A 17,922-nucleotide genomic window follows, 5' to 3' on the forward strand; every position below is an offset into this window, starting at 1 on the left:
CATAAAGAATATTTACCTTCAATGATCAGTTTGGCACTTGTGTGTTTATCTTCGGCTTCAAACATGTATTTTCCTTCATCTTCAAAAGCAGCTGACTTGATCACCAAGGAATGTTTAGTGCCGTCCTTTATCAGCTCAACTTTGTCATCACCTGTGATTTCCTGGGTTCCTTTCAGCCAACGGAATGTTTTCGGCTCCCTTGACACTTCGCACTCAAACTTAGCCTCATCTTTCTCAAAGACTTTAACGTCACTGAGAGGCGTGATGAAGATGAGTGGCAGTTCTGCAAAGAGAGGACGGGGTGGATGAAGCCAGATTATGCTTCCGTTCATAACCCCAATCAGGTCAGGGTCTCGAAGTCTTGCAAAGAAAATAACACAAGGGTGGCTGACAGGCGGAGCATACCTTTCACTTTCAGATTGGCTGCAGATTTGGCATTGGCAGCCTGGAAGGAGACCTCCCCTGTCATAGGCAGCTGGCAGTTGTAAAGGACCAGAATATGCTTCTTCCCATCTTCGATGATCTCACAGTCCTATTTGGAGTGAGAGGTGGAAGAGGGACAGAGCAAGAAGAATGTCATTGTCATAACTGGGGATTCCTACCAATCATCAAGACATTTTAGACCCAAAGTCTATCTTTTTTCACCCCAAACAACCGAACAAGCCCCTGCCTGTGTGATCGAATGATCTTGACTTACAGGAGAAGCAGTTAAAGGCTCTCCTTTTAACTTCCACTGGCCGTGAACATCTGGTTCAGAAAGTTCAATTTCAAAGCGAGCTGTTTCACCAACAAACAATTCTACTCCGTACAGAGGTTTTTCCACTTTTATCAGTCGGGCTGAAAGTACACAGAGTTTCATTAGGATGACTGAACAAATACACTTCGTGTACAGATAGGGTGAGTTGACAAATTCTGAGCAACTCACCCTCAATGTTAAGATTTGCTTTTGTCTGGTCGGTGCCGCAGTCACACATGTATTCGCCTTTATCTTTAAGGTCTGCCTTTTTGATTTTTAGGACACGGCGCAGGCCATCCGACTTGATAGAGTATTTTGTTGAAGGTACAATCTCTTCACCATCTTTGAACCATTTCACTGGCACGTCTTTGCTCACTTCACACTTCAGAATAATCTCATCCTTCTCGACTCCAGTTTTGTCATGTAATTTCACAGTGAAATAGGGATCGGCCTCTGGAAAAGCCAGTCAGCAGATCATCAGGAGAACGTGAAGATTAAAGTTTACTGGAATCACAAGTGGCAAAATACTCAAAGACCACCCCCTCTCGCCATCCCCAAACTGGCTATGTAGTCATCGTTGGTCATGTTTACCTAAGACCTTCAGGTTTGCGGTGGAGCTCAGGTCCTTAACTTGAGCTTTTATCTGGGATATATCATCCAGTGTCACTTCTCTCATTTCCAGTTTGTGAGTCTTGCCCTCAGATGAGATGAGTACGGTTCTGCTCGTGTGGAGTTTGGCATCATTTTTGAACCAGACTACGTGCATTTTTTCATGAGAAAGCTCACAAACGAAAGTTGCTGTTTCGCCCTCTTTCACTGTTTGGTCTTCAAGAGGCGATATGAATTTCAACCTTATACCTGCAGTGTAAACATGGAGAATGTGCTTAGAAACACAGTTTACCTTCAAAATAGTCCACTCTAATCTGCCAAGGTCAAAAGGATCCATTTTGCATAGCGTTTATTTATTCTTTTCAAATGGATCTATCCTCCATTAAAAAAAAATTAAGGGGCTTCTTTTGGTGATGATGTGACAGCAAAGTTGTGGTGCCCACTGTCACTTATCCCTATTAGAACTTGGTGTTTGTGGCATAAGCCTTAAGAGTTGGCTTTTCTTTCGGTAACACAAGTACCTGACTTCAGCTCTGCCTGCCAGACATCCACCTCAGAGATGGCCATCTTGCGTAAACACATTGCCAGCCACAGGGCCGGAGCAGGAGCCAGGCTGGGCCCCTCCCCACCATGCCCCACAGGCTCCTCTGTGTCTGAGACCTTGGTTGATTTTGATAACTGACCACTTGGGCAGCTTGGTTTTTTTTTTTTTTTTCCCTTTCCCTCACTTTAACTTCCTGCTCTTATGTTTTAAATTCACCATAAGGAGTAGTAAGCCCATAAACCATAGACCCCGACCCTCAACCACAATAAAAATGGAACCCCAGGCCCGCTCTCTACCCCTCACCCTCTCCTCCAAAACAAAACAAAACAAAACAAAACAAAACAAAACAAAACAAAACAAATGAAATGAAATGAAACAAAACCAAACCAAAACCAAAAAACCCCTGGCTCTGTGGCCCCAGGAGTGCTGTGTAATTTCCAGGTCCTCTAAATAATAAACCTTGTCTCTTTCAACGTTTCCTGATGGTTACTGCCGAGGGCATCTTGCAAGCATAGTAAGAACCACAAGGGCTGGTCCAGCCACAACGCTGGTTCTTGATAGGCTGAGAATGGCCCACAAAGCATTCTATCTTTAAAGTCATATATTCGTGTGCTTGCATGCGGGATCCTATAGCCAGATCTCATCAGCTCTTACCTGTAACAAATAATCGTGCCGAGCTCTTCTTGCCCGCCACCTCAGCAGTATAAACCCCTTCGTCACTAAACTGAGAATCATTGATGACAAGAATGTGTTTCTTTCCATCAACAATGATATCAAACTTGTCAGATGCCTTGATTATATCAGGTCCTTTAGACCATATCACATTCGCCTCTCGAGTGAGGACACATTCAAATCGAGCTTGTCGCCTTTCCGGAACAGTGACGTCCTTCAGAGGCACAACAAAGTCAAGTTCGATTTCTGAAAATCAAACATTAAGAATGAGGTTTCCAGAACGCAAGGGGCTGTGAAATGAAGTCGAGTCCACTCCATGCGTTCTAAAAGCCCATACCTTTTACTGTCAGGATGGCAGTGGTAAACGCATTAAGTGCCTGGTAAAGGACTTCTCCAGCTTGGTCCAGTTTGACTTTGTGCAAAGTTAAGAAGCGTTTTCCACCTTCCGCTTTGATTTCACAGGTCTGGAAAACAATGGTCTTGGTTAGCACTTGAATTAGGTAAGTTCCCGTGAGGAGAAATGTTTCAGATACACATGTCTACAGATGTCCTAAAAACTACTACTAATAAAAGTGAGTAAAAATGTCTAGTCATAAAATATTAAAAAATTGCCAGAGCTGTCCACAAACAGTGCATCAAAGTTCTTCCCCTCTTTGAGACTTCAGAATCCTGAAAGAACTCTATCGTCATTGAAATGTGAATGTCAAACTGAAGATAGAATGTGGATATTTTATGTGACTGACAACTTAAAATGGGAAGGGACTCACAGGTGAGGGCCGAAGAAGTTCTCCTTTCAGTTTCCACTGTCCAGGAATGTCTGCCTCTGAGATTTCTGCATCAAAGCTTGCACTTTCATTCTCATAAATGGTGACGTCCTCTATTGGTTTAAGCAATTCAACTTCACGATCTGTATTGGTCAGGGATGAAAAATCATAATGCTTTTAACAACCTAATAACACTGCTCTTTTTTTTTTTTCTTCCTTTTTTTTGGTGTGTTATTTTGCCTTAATCACACACAAAACCTAATCTTTTAGAATATAAGGAAAGACTTTTATACCTCCGAGTGTCAGCTTCGCGGGGTATCTTTTCCCTTCAATTTCCACCGCATATTCATCAATATCTTCTGGGGTAGCATTCTTGACTTTGAGGAATAGTTGTTTTCCTTCTCTGATTATCTCAGTCTTATCATTCGGTTCCAACGGGATTTCATCATATCCTTTGAACCACTTAATGTTTGGAGTTTCCTTTGCTATTACACAGCTAAAAACAGCTGTCCCCTTCGGTTTCACATGCTGATCTCGAATTGGTTTCACCAGCCAGTCTCTGATGACTTCTGCATGAAAATGAGGTCAGAAAAAAAATAGTCATGATCTGAACAAGTAATAGCAGTAACGTCCTTAGTAAATTTCAGAAATAGAAAAAAATTCTCAAAACTGGATATAATTAACTTGCTATGATGGGTTGATATTCCCCCATCTTAGATAAGGTACAAGGCTGGGAAATAAAACTATCTCTTCCGTTTTGTTAATATAACATGAAGTACCAATAAGTATAATAAGCAGAACACAATTTCCCAGCCAAGTACTAACCTACTACTTTGACGCAGGATGAACATTCCAGGTTGTTGGCATTTTCCACAGTAACCGTGTATGTTCCAGCGTCTTGGTCATCTGCGTCATTGATGGTCAGGGCTCGCAACAAGCCAATGACGCCGGGCACAATTTTGCCGGGTTTCTCCACCACAATCTTCCCATCCTTCCTCCAGACTACGTCGCGCTCTTTGTTTAACTCACAGCTCAAGTACAGCGGCTGTCCTTTGACCACGGTGACTTCCTCTTCAAGTGTTTTCACGAAACGCACAGGAAGTTCTGTGGAGAATTTCGGTATTAAAAATCTGCAAAGACTTTTTAATATACATATAATCTCTTCAAGGATAAAAAACTTGGAAATGAGGGGCGCCTGGGTGGCACAGTGGTTAAGCGTCTGCCTTCGGCTCAGGGCGTGATCCCAGCGTTGTGGGATCGAGCCCCACATCAGGCTCCTCCGCTATGAGCCTGCTTCTTCCTCTCCCACTCCCCCTGCTTGTGTTCCCTCTCTCGCTGGCTGTCTCTGTCAAATAAATTAATAAAATCTTTAAAAAAAAAAAAAAACTTGGAAATGAGAGGTTTTGGCTCAAGTTACAATAAAAATTACTACTGAGGTTTGCTGTGTTACAGTTTAATAGGGCTCATACTCAGCAGACTGGAAATTACCTTCTACAACAAGTTTAGCTGTGGAGGTCTTTTCCTTATTTCCCAAACGTAAGACACAGGTGTATTCGCCGGCATCAGACAGCTGGACGTCCATGATATGCAGCTTTCTGTCTTTACCATCTGCGATGAATCTGTGCTTTGGGCTCTCACGGATATTGCTACCGTCTTTCATCCAGCTCGTAATTGCAGTGGAGGGGGAGACTAAACATTCAAAGATGGCAGAAGACCCCACTGACTCTGCTTCAGTCAAGACGATGTCTTTCATTTCTTTCACAAACTTCAGGGGCACAGCCTTTAGCTGGTAAGTGAATGGGGCTTCATCAGGAGGCTTCTCGCCACCACTTCCTGGTCTTAACTTCTTCCTTTCAGCTTCTATTGGTGAAGGAGTCTTTTTGGCGACACCTAATTCAAAAGAAAGTTAAACGCGGATTTAGCATTTTCATAAGGGTCAGAAGGGCATACTTGGCTGCCTGCTGGATCGAACCAGTGATAGCACAACTGGAAGATGAGAACAGAAAATTAAAGAGTAGGCCAATTGAACCAATTGAATATACTGCCTTCTTTCAGATAGGAAAGTGAGCTAGCATAAGGAATCCATGAATAAGAAATGTTCTTCACTTTCTCAAGTTTTAAACCTGAATATCAAATGTCCCAATTAAGGTCTAATTATTTTATCTGTCCTGTATAAGTACCATGTATATGAGGAATGAAGCTAAGAGTTTATAGGGTTCATTATGCTAACATATAGTTGGTTATACATAATACCCACTTGGATGATATTAGAGGTTTGTTACTTGAAATAGCAGAAGACATATTAGTTTTACCAGAATCAATTAGGAATAATAAAGATTGTTATAATTTTTGAAACCTTTTCCCCCTTGAATATAAAGTTTCTCAGAGTGAAAGGTTACAATTTAGGTGCAGGGAAAGGACTCTTACCTTTGATGGGACCTTTCGGCTTGGCAGCCTCCTCCTTAGGTGCTTTGGCTTCTGAAATAAAAAGAACACTCGGCATTTAAACAATTTTCAGACCGATTTTATGCTTAGTAGTAAACCAGGAGGGGTGAGTCATGTTATTATAAATATTAATGCATGAAGAGAAATTGGCTTCATTTATCTGACTTCCATGGAGAATACTGTGATATTTCCAAGAAAGCATATTTTGATCAGTATCATTCTGGTCAACGATGTGACCAAGCTAAATTACCAGCATATTTAGGATTAAAAAATTACTTTCAGCAACTGCCTTTATTTTACTCCTATTTTTTGTCTCTCCCTTTTTTATTGAGGTAAAATGAACCTAACATAAAATGTACCTTTTTGACCACCGCAAGGTATACAATTAGTTGCATTAAGTACATTCACAATTTGCAATCATCAACACTATTTCCAGAACTTTTTCTTTTTGTCAATATGCAGTCTTTTTTTAAAAAAATGACAAACGATTCCTACAGGGCACGTGGGAAATTTGAATATCCACATGCTGCCTATATGTATGTCCTTAGGGTGTCTGTTTTCTTGGATTTCATCAGCCTTGAACATAGTCATTACTTAATTTTAAAAGCATATAAAGCAATGATGCTTTGAAGGAATGCATATTCCAATCAAAACACAATATGTACCCATGGGTGAGAGATTAGGTTGGGAAAGAACATCAGAAGAAGAAAATTTAATCCAGAATTTATGACCCACCCCTCCCAGCTAATAATGCCTGTTTTAACAAAAGAGGGTTTGCATTTTAATGAAGGATGAAAACTTTTATTAAGCCACCAAAACAAACAAATGAAAACTACAGAATAACTACCTGCTTTCTTTCCGACCACGGGCACCGTCACCGGGGCGGCGATGGGGGTGGGCGGGGGCTCCACCGGAGGTGGTTTGATTATTTTCACTTCTGTAGAGAGATGTCCATTGCATTAATGTATCCGTTCGTCTCTTCCTAAAATTTCATTTGGTGGCCTATTTGCCTTTTCTGATGTAACTTTGAAATTTTCAAATCACTAGTTTTTCAGAGAATAGTATATTCCAACTACAGCATGATCTATACACAGTATAACGTAATAATATAGTCAATGTATTCCAATAGATTTAATTATATGGAATAAAAAATAATATACTCTAAAATCTATTAGGACATTATAAATCATCTGATGCATGCTTTTACTTCCTTTTTAAAAATAACTACATATTTGTTAACACACACACACACACACACACACACACACACACACACACACACACACAGGCTCAACATGGTGTCACTTAGACCAAGTGCCCAAAATGGGACTCAGTACCCAGTCTAATTGCAGTTTCAACCTCCCCACAGACATGTGGCCTTAACTGGTCAGCCAGCAAATTTTTCTTTTCGTGAGCGCCAATGAGTCTGTTGGGTCCTCTCTATGCCCCAAAGAAAGAATGAGATAATCTACATGATTAAAAAAAACCCTGCTTTTTCCTCTAGCAGACAACTTCCTCTGGAACAATCCTTTTCTTTTGCTCATGACTTTTCCGTCCTCACCCTCTGTCTATAAAAATTCCATTTTGTATTAACTCCTTGGAGTGCCTCTCCAATTTGCTAGACAGGGTGCTGTCCCTTTCATGGTTTAGTAAAGCCAATTGGATCTTCATATTTGCTTGGCTGAATTTTGTTAGTTGACTTCTCTGTAAGAAGCATGAAGGAATATGCTGTTGACATTGGGGATGGACTTGCTTACCTGGCTCAGGCTTTGGTTTTGGTTCAGGCGCAGGGAGAGGTATTGCTGGCTTAATTTCAGGCACTAAAATAATTCACAGTTGTAAGCTGGTTATTTGAAGGGTTTTTTTTTTTTTTTTGAAGATTTTTGAAGTTTTTCACAAAATTAAACCAAATCTGGGCAGACTTAATATATCTTGGGAGATAGTAGAATTTAAACACATATGGTCACCAAATGAAGTATTTGATCTAAGTTTATTTTGCATATGAAACAAAATATTTGGAAAATATAGTAAAGCATTTTATTGGTTCTAATGTTGTTACTCATCTCATTATCTATTTTTTCCCTTGTGCTTAAAACTTACTTTAACAAATGGGTGATCATTATTAGCTAAGTGCACCTAAGAGCGAAATGGTAAAGAAAATCAAAGCATATGTGATGAGTAGATTAAGGTCGTGTGTTCAAATCTTAAAGACAGTGTGATGGTTTTTTAAATGACTCATATTTGCAGTTTTAGAGACAACTAAGAAAGTGCTCTTAAGTTTGTACCTTTTACTGGTTCAGGAACTTTCCTTTCCCTTTTGGTAACAGCAGCTGGAGGTACTTCAGCCTCTTCAACAGCTTTCGGAGGTGGCTCTGGTACTTTAAAATAATGAGATTATTTTCTAGTGTTATTTGAGTACTTAGAAATCAACTGACCTGAAATAATCAGATTAAACTATTTTTCAAAAGCTCTATTGTATCAATTAATTTCTGTATCAATTAATTTCTATTTTCTCTCCTTGACTGTGCCTCAGTTTATTTTACTTTCTCTTATTCCACCCACTTGCATCCCAGCTCCAGGAGCTCTCCCTTCCTAAATTGCTTCCATAACAGTTCCCAATAAATACACCTTTTGAGAATAGGCTAATGACAACAATCAACCCACTTAAAAGCCACCAAATTCTGTGCCACATTTGTTGACACCCTCCCATGAAGTTATTTTGCGGCCGACCCGATTATTTCACAATCACCGCTACCAGAAGGATAAGGGGCAAGGTAATAACAATAATGAAAATATATGAATGGATCTGGAAATTACTATAAAGATATTTAAACAGAAAGCAGACAATGGAAAGCACAGACTGTTTCACAGACGAAATATGAAGCTATGTTTATATTTAACTCCGATGATGTTTACAAGATAAACCTTTTGTTACATGTCCATTTTGTTAAAAGATAATTGTTACTGAGATTCCTACCTGGTTTTTTAATTTTTTCTAGTTTTTTAGGTTCTACTTTAGGTTCTTCTTCTTCAGGCCTCTTTCTTAGAACTTAAAAGACAAAAAGGTTTATATGTAAACCAAGACAAACAAACTAATGAAGATGTTGAGCACGCTCGACAAATGCAATAATACATAAAGCAAGGAAAATGAAAAGCATGCGACCTGGTGCACTGGCCAGTTAGCCTTTATGCTAGAAGTGCTTGTTTTGTTTTGTTTTTTTTTTAAATCAAAGGTTGTCAAATTAATTAAAATAACACTGGGAGTCACTTTATATCCACGTACATAGACAATCTGTTGTTCAGAGACAATACTGTTGCAAAAATGACCAAAACACAAAATGAATAATTTGAATAGCAACAAATTCAATTCATAATTCAACACTGTAATGTAATGAGGAGTATTTAAATAAATATAAAGTTTACTTAAGTGGAGATATCCAAAGAAATGTAGTCTAGATACCCGTAATTCTGTGTGAAGAAAATGTTAGAACTCTATTCTTCATTTGAATATCTTGCTTCCAGTTAAGATTTTATTAGTAGAAAGAAATGTTCAGTTTTTTAAAAAATGTTGTTTATTTGTTCTCATGATCCTGCATCATACTTTAAAACTGAATACTGAATTTAGGCTTAAAAGGTTTGGTCTAATTTAGAATATTTAATAGCTTTAGTGCTTTTTACTACATAATTTGATTATGAACATGACAGCTGTGATCATTATTATTAGCTTAGAGTATGATCAATTTCGTTATGTCTATGCATGTAAACTTCAAAACTGTGAATGCTCACAAAATTTCTGTCTTCTTTTAAAAAAAAAGCTATGGAAATGATAGCCTTCCCAATTTTCAGTGCAACTATCAATGAATTTTGATAAATAGGTAATCCGATTAAAAGAAAACCAAGAGACAGAAATATTTTTGTAAGCTTTCAAGTCTATTTTTTTTTTTTTTGTAAATTTAAAGCTAACAAAACAGTTGAAAAATACTATACCGCTTTTGAGAACAACTTCTTCTTTTGGTTGAGGTTTAGGTTCAGGAAGTAATTTGCGAACTTTCTTTTCAACTCCGGGCGCTTAAAAGAATATGATTTCAAATTTTGAAGTAAATTCATATAAAAGTAAATTTTAACAAGAAAAAGTTCTCTTTCAAAACTAGTTAACTATAGTGCATAATAATTTTTGTTGCAAAATAACATCACAGAATTTAAAAGCAAATAATACACTTCAAGTTATTTCTCTGCAAACATTTATATTGCCTTGTGACAAATTCCGTTGCATTTATTGTAAGCAAATATAGTCATCTTAAATGAGGGTAGAAGATGTTACTCTATATTGCCTTAATGAATCTTTGACCAAATACAGAGTTCTTGACAGCATCTTTGCCCCAATCTACAATTGTAGATTGTTCAAGTCTACACCGGCATCTCGCCAGCTACCTGTTACATTAAAATGATACTGGTAAGTGTTAGTGTCATTATCCAATCTTCTCCACTGGGGAGAGAAGAAAGCCAAGGGATCTGGCTGATGACCTTGATGTTGGGAAAGGACCACTCTCACTTCCTTAACAGAAGGGAAATATTGTTTCTTAAGATCTCCTTTTTGAAACAACACTAACCTAAAATTATAAAACTATAGAATTTGAGAGCTGGTGTTGGAGCTCATTTTTAATGAATAAGAAAATATTCTTGAATTTAGACTAAAAAGGACCCAAGGCATTCTGAGTTCATTCTCTCTTGCATCTTCAGTGACTATTGGACATGATGGATGATACATAGAGCAGCCTCCTCCTTTCTTATAACCCTCATGGATTTGAGAGGCAAAAAGAGAAATGCTGGATGATTATTGAACCACCTTACCTCTCTAGTGATGTCAATAAAAATCAGTTTAAAACATTGGTATCACTTAACATCCTATTTGTTTACTCATGTGAAATTTGAATTTTTAGTTATTTCTAAAAAATTTCCCATTAAGCAGGATATTTGCAATTCATTAAGTAGGTTTTTCTTTTGTTTTGTTTTGTTTTTGTATTTTTTAAACAACACGGGGCTTGAACTCAGGACCCTGAGATCAAAACCTGAGCTGAGATCAAGAGTCAGATATAAATTGACTGAACCACCCAGGTGCCCCTAGATTTTTTTAAATGTGATAAAGATAACTTTGCCTAACTTTAAAATTTAAATATACAAAAGGTGAATATGTATTTCACTTTAAATAACGATTTTTTTTGTCAAGTATTTTAAGTAAAATTTCACACTTCAACATTAAATTTTTTTATCCATGTTAAATTGTGCTGGCTTTCAATACTATTTTAGAGTTACCAATATTCTCAATTTATAACTATTTTCATTGTTCAAACGTGGAAAGACAACCACGCATCTAATTAATGTAAGGATGGCATATATCCTTTACTTATATAATGGACATAGTGGAAATACATCTTTGCATTTGTTTTTCTATATTATCATTTTATTTTTAAGGTCTATTTGACATTTGAGACTCAGGTACAGAACATACCATTGCAGCTATTATTTTTAAAGTTATTATATGTCATCACATGTCATTTTAATGTTTAAGTGGCTTTTCCTCCATTACTAGCTAACAGCCACAGTAATATTATTTTGTAATCTCCATTTTATGTCAGGAAATGTATATTCAAATGGGTGATTTTTCTAAAATTCCAGAGTGGATCAAGAACAGATTCAATTTCTGGATCTGGATGTGTTATTAATTAAACAGAATGCTGCTACCCATTATACTTACTAGAAAAATTAATAACTTTATATTTAACAGAAAAAATTCTAAAATTTATGATCCATTTATTTTTCTTTAGGGTCTAAGTTTACTTGGGGAAAATACTGTGTCAGGAGAAATAAATTTTGAAAAATGACCTGCAGCAGTCCTGAATGCTCCCTAGAGTCAGTGACAAGACAGTGACAGGAAAGCCTTGAGGAAATCCCTACGAATCATCTCAATAGTATACAAGGAGGACAGGATTTATTTTTAGCGCTCTAACACTGGCTAAAATACTGTTGTTCAGGTGAAATTCCAAAGCTTTCTACTATTAGCTCTCTGCATTTTAACCTAAGGCATATTCTGAAACTAATTTCAGCTGATCAGTAATATTTAATATTTTTAAGTTGAGGAAAATGCAAGAAGACATATGTAGATGAGACAAAGATAAACAATATCCATGAATGTATGAAATTTGATGGGAGACAAAGGAAGCAACACTCATGAGCCAGGACCATAAAAACTACAAAAATACAAGAAATAAATGAGACTACTCTGATTTAAAAAAAAAAAAAAAAGAACATTCTAGAAGACAGGAAGAGGAAGGAGCCCAAAGGAGGGATACTGCATAGAAACACATTTTCCAGATTGTGAAATACCTTTCAGAGGCTTAAGCTCCACTTTTTCTGGAACTTCAGGTTTTTCAGGAACTTTCTTCTTTGGAACAGCTTTAAAGAATATGATCTTAATTTTATTATTTGTACATTTAGACTAATCTGAAGCAAATTATTAAATATCTGCTCCAAGAGTCAAAACCAAGCTTTGCTTACAGCCAAACAGCATTGATAACAGCCAAGAGCAGCCACCAAGGAATACACAAGAAGCATTCAAACCATGAAAAACATTGCCCTTTCACTCTGATGGTGAGCAGTAAGTTTAAGTCTGGTGGAGAAAGAAGATAATTTTTGTTCTTTGCAGGAAGAAGAAGTTTTCCTTGAAGTATAAATTTGTATTAAGGGAAGTGTATTAAGTGTGTGTCTTCATGGACTAGGACTCACAGATGGATAGCCTTGTAAGAGGTGCCTGTTTCCTACGTCTGACTAAAAATGCCAGAATTACCCCTACTGGCCAGGAGGGATGAAGAGGGGCAAGAACCACGAGAAGCAGTCTTACTCTGGAAGATTCTGGCTTTGTACATGTGTAGGTGAGCATGGGAAAGTGCTCATCTAAGATTATATCTAGATTATTTTAGATTGAGAAATCTCATGACACTACCAATAAGACAACATTGTATTACCATAAATAGAATAATATGCTTTCACCAGTTTATTTCAGCTTTTAAAGATGTCATTTTAAGAAATTAAGTAATATTGCATCAATTCAAAGAAATATCTAAATACAAAAAGAATGAAGGGATATTTAATGAGAAGAGATGCTGGATATCAAATGTACTCATAATCACTCTTTCTGCCTATGCCAAGGACCACCACAAGACACAGTCTGGGCTTTTATTAAGTTGCAAAAGAAAAAAAAAAGTGGGGTAGCAGTGATGGGTCATTCGTATGCTTTCCTTTGATGGCATATGAACACATAGTAGCTATCAATGCCATAAATATATTACTTATAGTATATTTAAAAACACACGAAATTCTTTAAGAACAAAGTTTTGGCTGTTGTATAAATTTGTTACTGCAACATTAAAAGTTTCATGCAAAGTTTTCTTACACATTCCAAATGCGCAAGATCCCAGAGATATGCATAGCAATAGCACTCTGAAATCGGAAAACCCTTCCTCCATGAGAAAGTTAGTTGGACTGCCCCTGCATCCAGATGTCCAGGATGAAGCTAGCAATGAGCGATGATGCCCTTTCTGTCAGCACGTCCTGACAAAGCGCCCAAAGGCAGCAGAAAACAGGTCGCTAGGCAATTCCCACAGCTCGATCACGTTTGAAAGCACACACTTTTAAAAATAACACGTCTTGCAAGCACCGTTTCAGATGACTGACTAGAAGTCTGAAGCAGATTAATAAAACTTGGGAGTGGCACTTTATACCTTTAAGCTGGAATATTTTCTCCTTCACATCTTCCTTTGGTGGAGCAGGAGGAGGTGCCGCAGGCTTTGGTTTGAGTTTTGGTTTCTCAATAACCTTCTTTTCAGGTTCAGGTTCAGGTTCTTGAAAGAGTATTTCAGGAGGGTTAGTATATGTGTATGTTAATTAGCATGTGGATATATAGTCTCTTCAGTAGAAATTTAAACATATATATATATATATATATATATATATAAAGCAAAAAATTTGCTTTTTAAATTCCAATTCGCCTCCAACATAAAACAGTAACGAACATCAAACACAAAAATTTAAACACTATACACAGATGATGAGAACTATGGCAAAGGCACTGATAAAAACAACGGAAGTATCCGTGTAAGCCACACCACCTTGAGATCAACAGTACAAACGACATGGATGCGTAAGAATGAAATGCACGCTTGAAACAGAGTATCTTACACACGGACGCAGAGAGACATGCCGAACAACGTAAAACATGTATACGTATATGAAGATGAAGAATACGATGATGAAGAGTTAAGTCCAATTAATTGGATACCTGGTATTGGTATTTCTTCTGGTTGTGGTTCAGGTTCAGGTTCTTCAGGCTCGATATACTTTTGAATTTCACGTTCTTTAAAGAATGTTGACAGAGGATATGAGATCGTAAAGTTCTTCACAAAGACTCATACACATTTCACACAGAGGTAAAGATTGTCGTCACAAAAACAGAAATATCCAATTCATACAAATTCACTTATACAGAAAAAGAGGTAAGATTTCTATTATAGTTAAACATTCTATTAACTACTTCATTTGATGTATGTGGATGGCAAGTGAGATGACTTCTAAAGTCTGATGTGGGGTTATTGTTTGAGAATCCAATGCAATTTGTCCAGTTTTGCCTTGTAAACTGTATCTGTGGGAATTATTAATTACTATCAAGAGGAATCAAAGATTCTACTTCAAAAGAAATATAACTGAAAAGTGAAGCAAGCGTATGCTGGTATGCTTCTGTATATAATTTCAAGAAAGAATGTCACCCTATGAATAGCTTTTTATTTCTAGCAGGAGTCTTTAAGAGATTAAAAAATTTATGTTTATACATATATACATATATATATATACCTTCAACAGGGGGAGTCACTTTTCTACCAATGGTTATGGATGCTTTTTCTTCATACATTATTTCCTCAGGAGGCTCTTCGACTTAAAAAACACAGTATTATATTTTAGACTGTATTCACAATAGAATCTTTCAACTGCTAAGTTGCAACCTATCAACTTATACTCTATAACATATTCTTCAGATGACCCCAAAATATCAATAGCTTCACTACCTACAACAGACAACAGATAAATACATAAGACCCATCTACAACCAAAGCAAGATGATGAAGACAACGGTCATCTTCCCAAGATTTATAGAGCAGCCGTGTACCTTGGACGGGTGGAGCTTCTGGCTCTTCAGGAACAGGAATGGACACTTTCTTTTCTGGGATGATTTCCTTCGGTACTTGAGGCACTTTAAAGATATTGATTTTGTTTACTATTAAGAATTTAGAAGATGTGCAAGATTCTGCAAACAGCAGGCAAAGAGTACAGTGGAAAGAACTTTATCTTACAAGACTTAGTGGGGATATGGCTTTGGAGGCATGGCACCCTTTGGACATTCCAATTTCATAAATGAGTCTTCTCAGCCTTCTTCATTTGCTTCTCTTCCTCCGCATACCCTTAAATGTCAGTGTTCTCCACTGGTCTAACTCTGAAGCTTTAAAAAATTGGCTCTACATTCGATGAACGATCCTCCTGCACTCTCAACTCTTATTTCTCTGTGGATGACTTCTAGATCTCCATCCCCAGCTCTGTTCTCTTTCCTAAGCTCCAGATGAGTATTCCCAACTTCTATATTTGAAAGCTGAAAAATATATGCACTATCTTCTTTCTAATATTAGTTAGGGACCCAGTGAAACATTCTCATGGATATCTAGCTACAACCCTTACAATCATCTTGGACTCCTCTACTTCCTTAATAATTTCCATAATAGACACCAATTTGATCTCCCACCTCTCACTCTTTTTCCATTTCTACCACCACTGACCTTGTCCAACTCTTAATGACCCTAAATAACTACAGCGGCTCTTGACTATCAGCACTGTCTTCCAGCAGCTGGAACTATTGCCAGTCATCTTTCCGAAGCCTGCCCTCTACTAAATTTGTGCACCTGCTTCAAAGCCTTTGATATGGGCATTCAAAGAGCTCCAAAACACAACCCGTAGCTTTATATCCAGACTATCTTTCAAGATACCCCACAACCAATCCATACTCAAATCCATCTCCTTTCCTAGAAAACCATTTTCTCAATTGCTATAAAATGTAAACAGCCGTCAAAACTTAAATTTTTATTTCTTTCATACAGCTTTCCCTGGTGCCTCTGCCTGAAATTTGTCCTCCCTTGCTCTGTGTTTCTGTAGCCCTTGATACTCTTGTAGGTGTGATCACTTCCTGTCCCTATTAGAGTTGTGCTTTCTTCTCACCACCTTTTAAGTTGCTTGAAGACAGGACCACATCTTATTTTTTCTAGTACGCTGTTTTGTTAGTGGTAGGACATTCAGCAAAGTATGCTGAATTGAGCGGTTGTACCCTTTAAATCAGAGGACGTCCTTTGCTACCACACGGAACCATGTCATAGCACAACTGAATCTCATTTTTCTCCTGCTTATCTGTCTCATTTTTTTCTCTTTGCCCTCGTTATTTACCCCTTTTTATCTGTGAAGTGTGGTTTTGCATAAGAACTATATTAAAATGCTCGGGTAGCATTCAGAGAAATCTATATTTTTTCTTCATGGTAGGTACCTTTTTCTGGCACAACTTCTTGTTTTCTCGTAACAGGCACAGGTTCCTTCTTTACTGGAACAAGTTTCTTGGGCACCTCAGGCACTTTGAAGATATTAGTGGTATTTTAAAAAGAGTATTTAAAAACATTTTAAATGTTAAGAATAAAGAATCTGTAGTTAATGGAGCAGTATTAAAATTATTGGAAAGAAATAAGGACATTTTTGTCCCTAGTTATGCAACAACAAGGACACATAACAGATTACTTTCAACAAACAATGCTACTAATGATATCAGTGATGATGGGAATACCTTGAGCTGCTGGTATTTCTGGCTTCTTAACAGTTGGGACTTTCTTCACTGGGACAACTTTCTTCGCCATCTCAGGTACTTTAAAGATATTAGTAGCATTTAATAATATAAAATTGCAAGATGCAATATGTACGCATTACCTTGACAACATTTAGATAACAGTTACGCACAAAGTACAACACAATACATAATAAAGACTGTCGAATTTTAGACAGCACACAAAAATGAAGCAAATATTGATTTATTTTACTGTAAGTACCTTTGGGAGGTGGAGCTTCTGGTTTTTTGATGACAGGAACTTTCTTCTCTGGAACAATCTTCTTGGGTTCTTCAGGTACTTGAAAGATAGGAATTTCTTTGAGAGTCAAATGATTACACTGAAAAGCTTAACACTTAATGAATGACAGAAGAAGATCACACCCATCCCTTTGGTACGCACACTGTAACGTTCTATAGCTTTGTGTGCGCAAACGACTCCTGTTCTTGCCAATGAAGTCGAATTTCAAGGAAGGAGACTGACATTTTACCTTAAAGAAGGTATATAATAGATACAAAACTCCAGGGATGTATTTTCCTGTACGGTACAGGATGCTGTCTTGTACCTGCTGGTGGTGGGGCTTCTGGCTCCTCTTCAGCAACAGGAACTGGCTCTTCCTCTTCGGGAGCAACTTCCTCAGGCTCTTCATATACTTTAAAGATAGAATTAATTTCAATTCCGTGTATGGAACAATATTCTAAAATGTGCAAAACGCTGCACATAAAACTGGTAACCTTGATTTCTTCCCTTGTTTTAATTAACGCCTTCTCTTAGTTTTGTGAAGGTGAAATCTATCTTATTTGCACTGACTGCTGTTTCTATTGATTTGAGGGCTTGGAAAGCCCTTTTGGTGTTGAACGTCATTTAGTGTTAGTAGTTCTGCCCACTTTCTGTGAACATTAGAGAAAGCTTAATACGGCGTATGATGCCCTATGTAGATGTCGCTGATTGAGAACCCAAATCCGAGCTAATTAAGAATGATTAAGACAAATAAAGGACAGAAAACGACCAAGAGATACTGAATTAAGCAAAAAGGAGGAATGAGGCTTAAATTAGCAAGTGTCGCGAGTGGTCTCGGCATACCTTCTGCAGGAGGCTCTCCTTCCTCGGGAGCAGGAATGGCGGGTTCCTCTTCTACGGCAGGTTTCTTTGGCACCTCTGGCACTTTAAAGATATTAGTTAGTTTTACTT

The 17,922-nt window shown here is 37.6% G+C and overlaps 1 protein-coding gene across 50 annotated transcripts in view; it reads right to left on the bottom strand.

Annotated features, from left to right (window-relative positions):
- TTN (titin) overlaps window positions 1-17,922 on the bottom strand; it is a 270,562-nt gene that overhangs the window by 104,389 nt on the left and 148,251 nt on the right. For 32 of the 50 annotated variants that reach the window (XM_057316425.1, XM_057316423.1, XM_057316417.1 and 29 more), the window contains 27 exons: window positions 17,815-17,895; window positions 17,297-17,383; window positions 16,954-17,031; window positions 16,695-16,772; window positions 16,404-16,487; window positions 14,988-15,071; window positions 14,675-14,755; window positions 14,106-14,180; window positions 13,549-13,668; window positions 12,155-12,223; window positions 9,758-9,838; window positions 8,748-8,819; window positions 8,056-8,148; window positions 7,528-7,590; window positions 6,618-6,707; window positions 5,753-5,803; window positions 4,814-5,215; window positions 4,151-4,429; window positions 3,619-3,894; window positions 3,329-3,468; window positions 2,899-3,025; window positions 2,544-2,807; window positions 1,328-1,594; window positions 926-1,189; window positions 698-837; window positions 406-532; window positions 17-283 (listed from right to left, as the gene is read on the bottom strand). In XM_057316425.1, coding sequence (XP_057172408.1) covers window positions 17-283; window positions 406-532; window positions 698-837; window positions 926-1,189; window positions 1,328-1,594; window positions 2,544-2,807; window positions 2,899-3,025; window positions 3,329-3,468; window positions 3,619-3,894; window positions 4,151-4,429; window positions 4,814-5,215; window positions 5,753-5,803; window positions 6,618-6,707; window positions 7,528-7,590; window positions 8,056-8,148; window positions 8,748-8,819; window positions 9,758-9,838; window positions 12,155-12,223; window positions 13,549-13,668; window positions 14,106-14,180; window positions 14,675-14,755; window positions 14,988-15,071; window positions 16,404-16,487; window positions 16,695-16,772; window positions 16,954-17,031; window positions 17,297-17,383; window positions 17,815-17,895 — 3,840 coding nt within the window. The remainder of the gene's footprint in view (window positions 1-16; window positions 284-405; window positions 533-697; window positions 838-925; window positions 1,190-1,327; window positions 1,595-2,543; window positions 2,808-2,898; window positions 3,026-3,328; window positions 3,469-3,618; window positions 3,895-4,150; window positions 4,430-4,813; window positions 5,216-5,752; window positions 5,804-6,617; window positions 6,708-7,527; window positions 7,591-8,055; window positions 8,149-8,747; window positions 8,820-9,757; window positions 9,839-12,154; window positions 12,224-13,548; window positions 13,669-14,105; window positions 14,181-14,674; window positions 14,756-14,987; window positions 15,072-16,403; window positions 16,488-16,694; window positions 16,773-16,953; window positions 17,032-17,296; window positions 17,384-17,814; window positions 17,896-17,922) is intronic. The other 18 variants (XM_057316428.1, XM_057316411.1, XM_057316404.1 and 15 more) reach the window with 2 other exon arrangements.

Source organism: Ursus arctos, unplaced genomic scaffold (genome assembly GCF_023065955.2).
Source record: "Ursus arctos isolate Adak ecotype North America unplaced genomic scaffold, UrsArc2.0 scaffold_1, whole genome shotgun sequence".
In the NCBI taxonomy this organism is placed as follows: Eukaryota; Metazoa; Chordata; class Mammalia; order Carnivora; family Ursidae; genus Ursus; species Ursus arctos.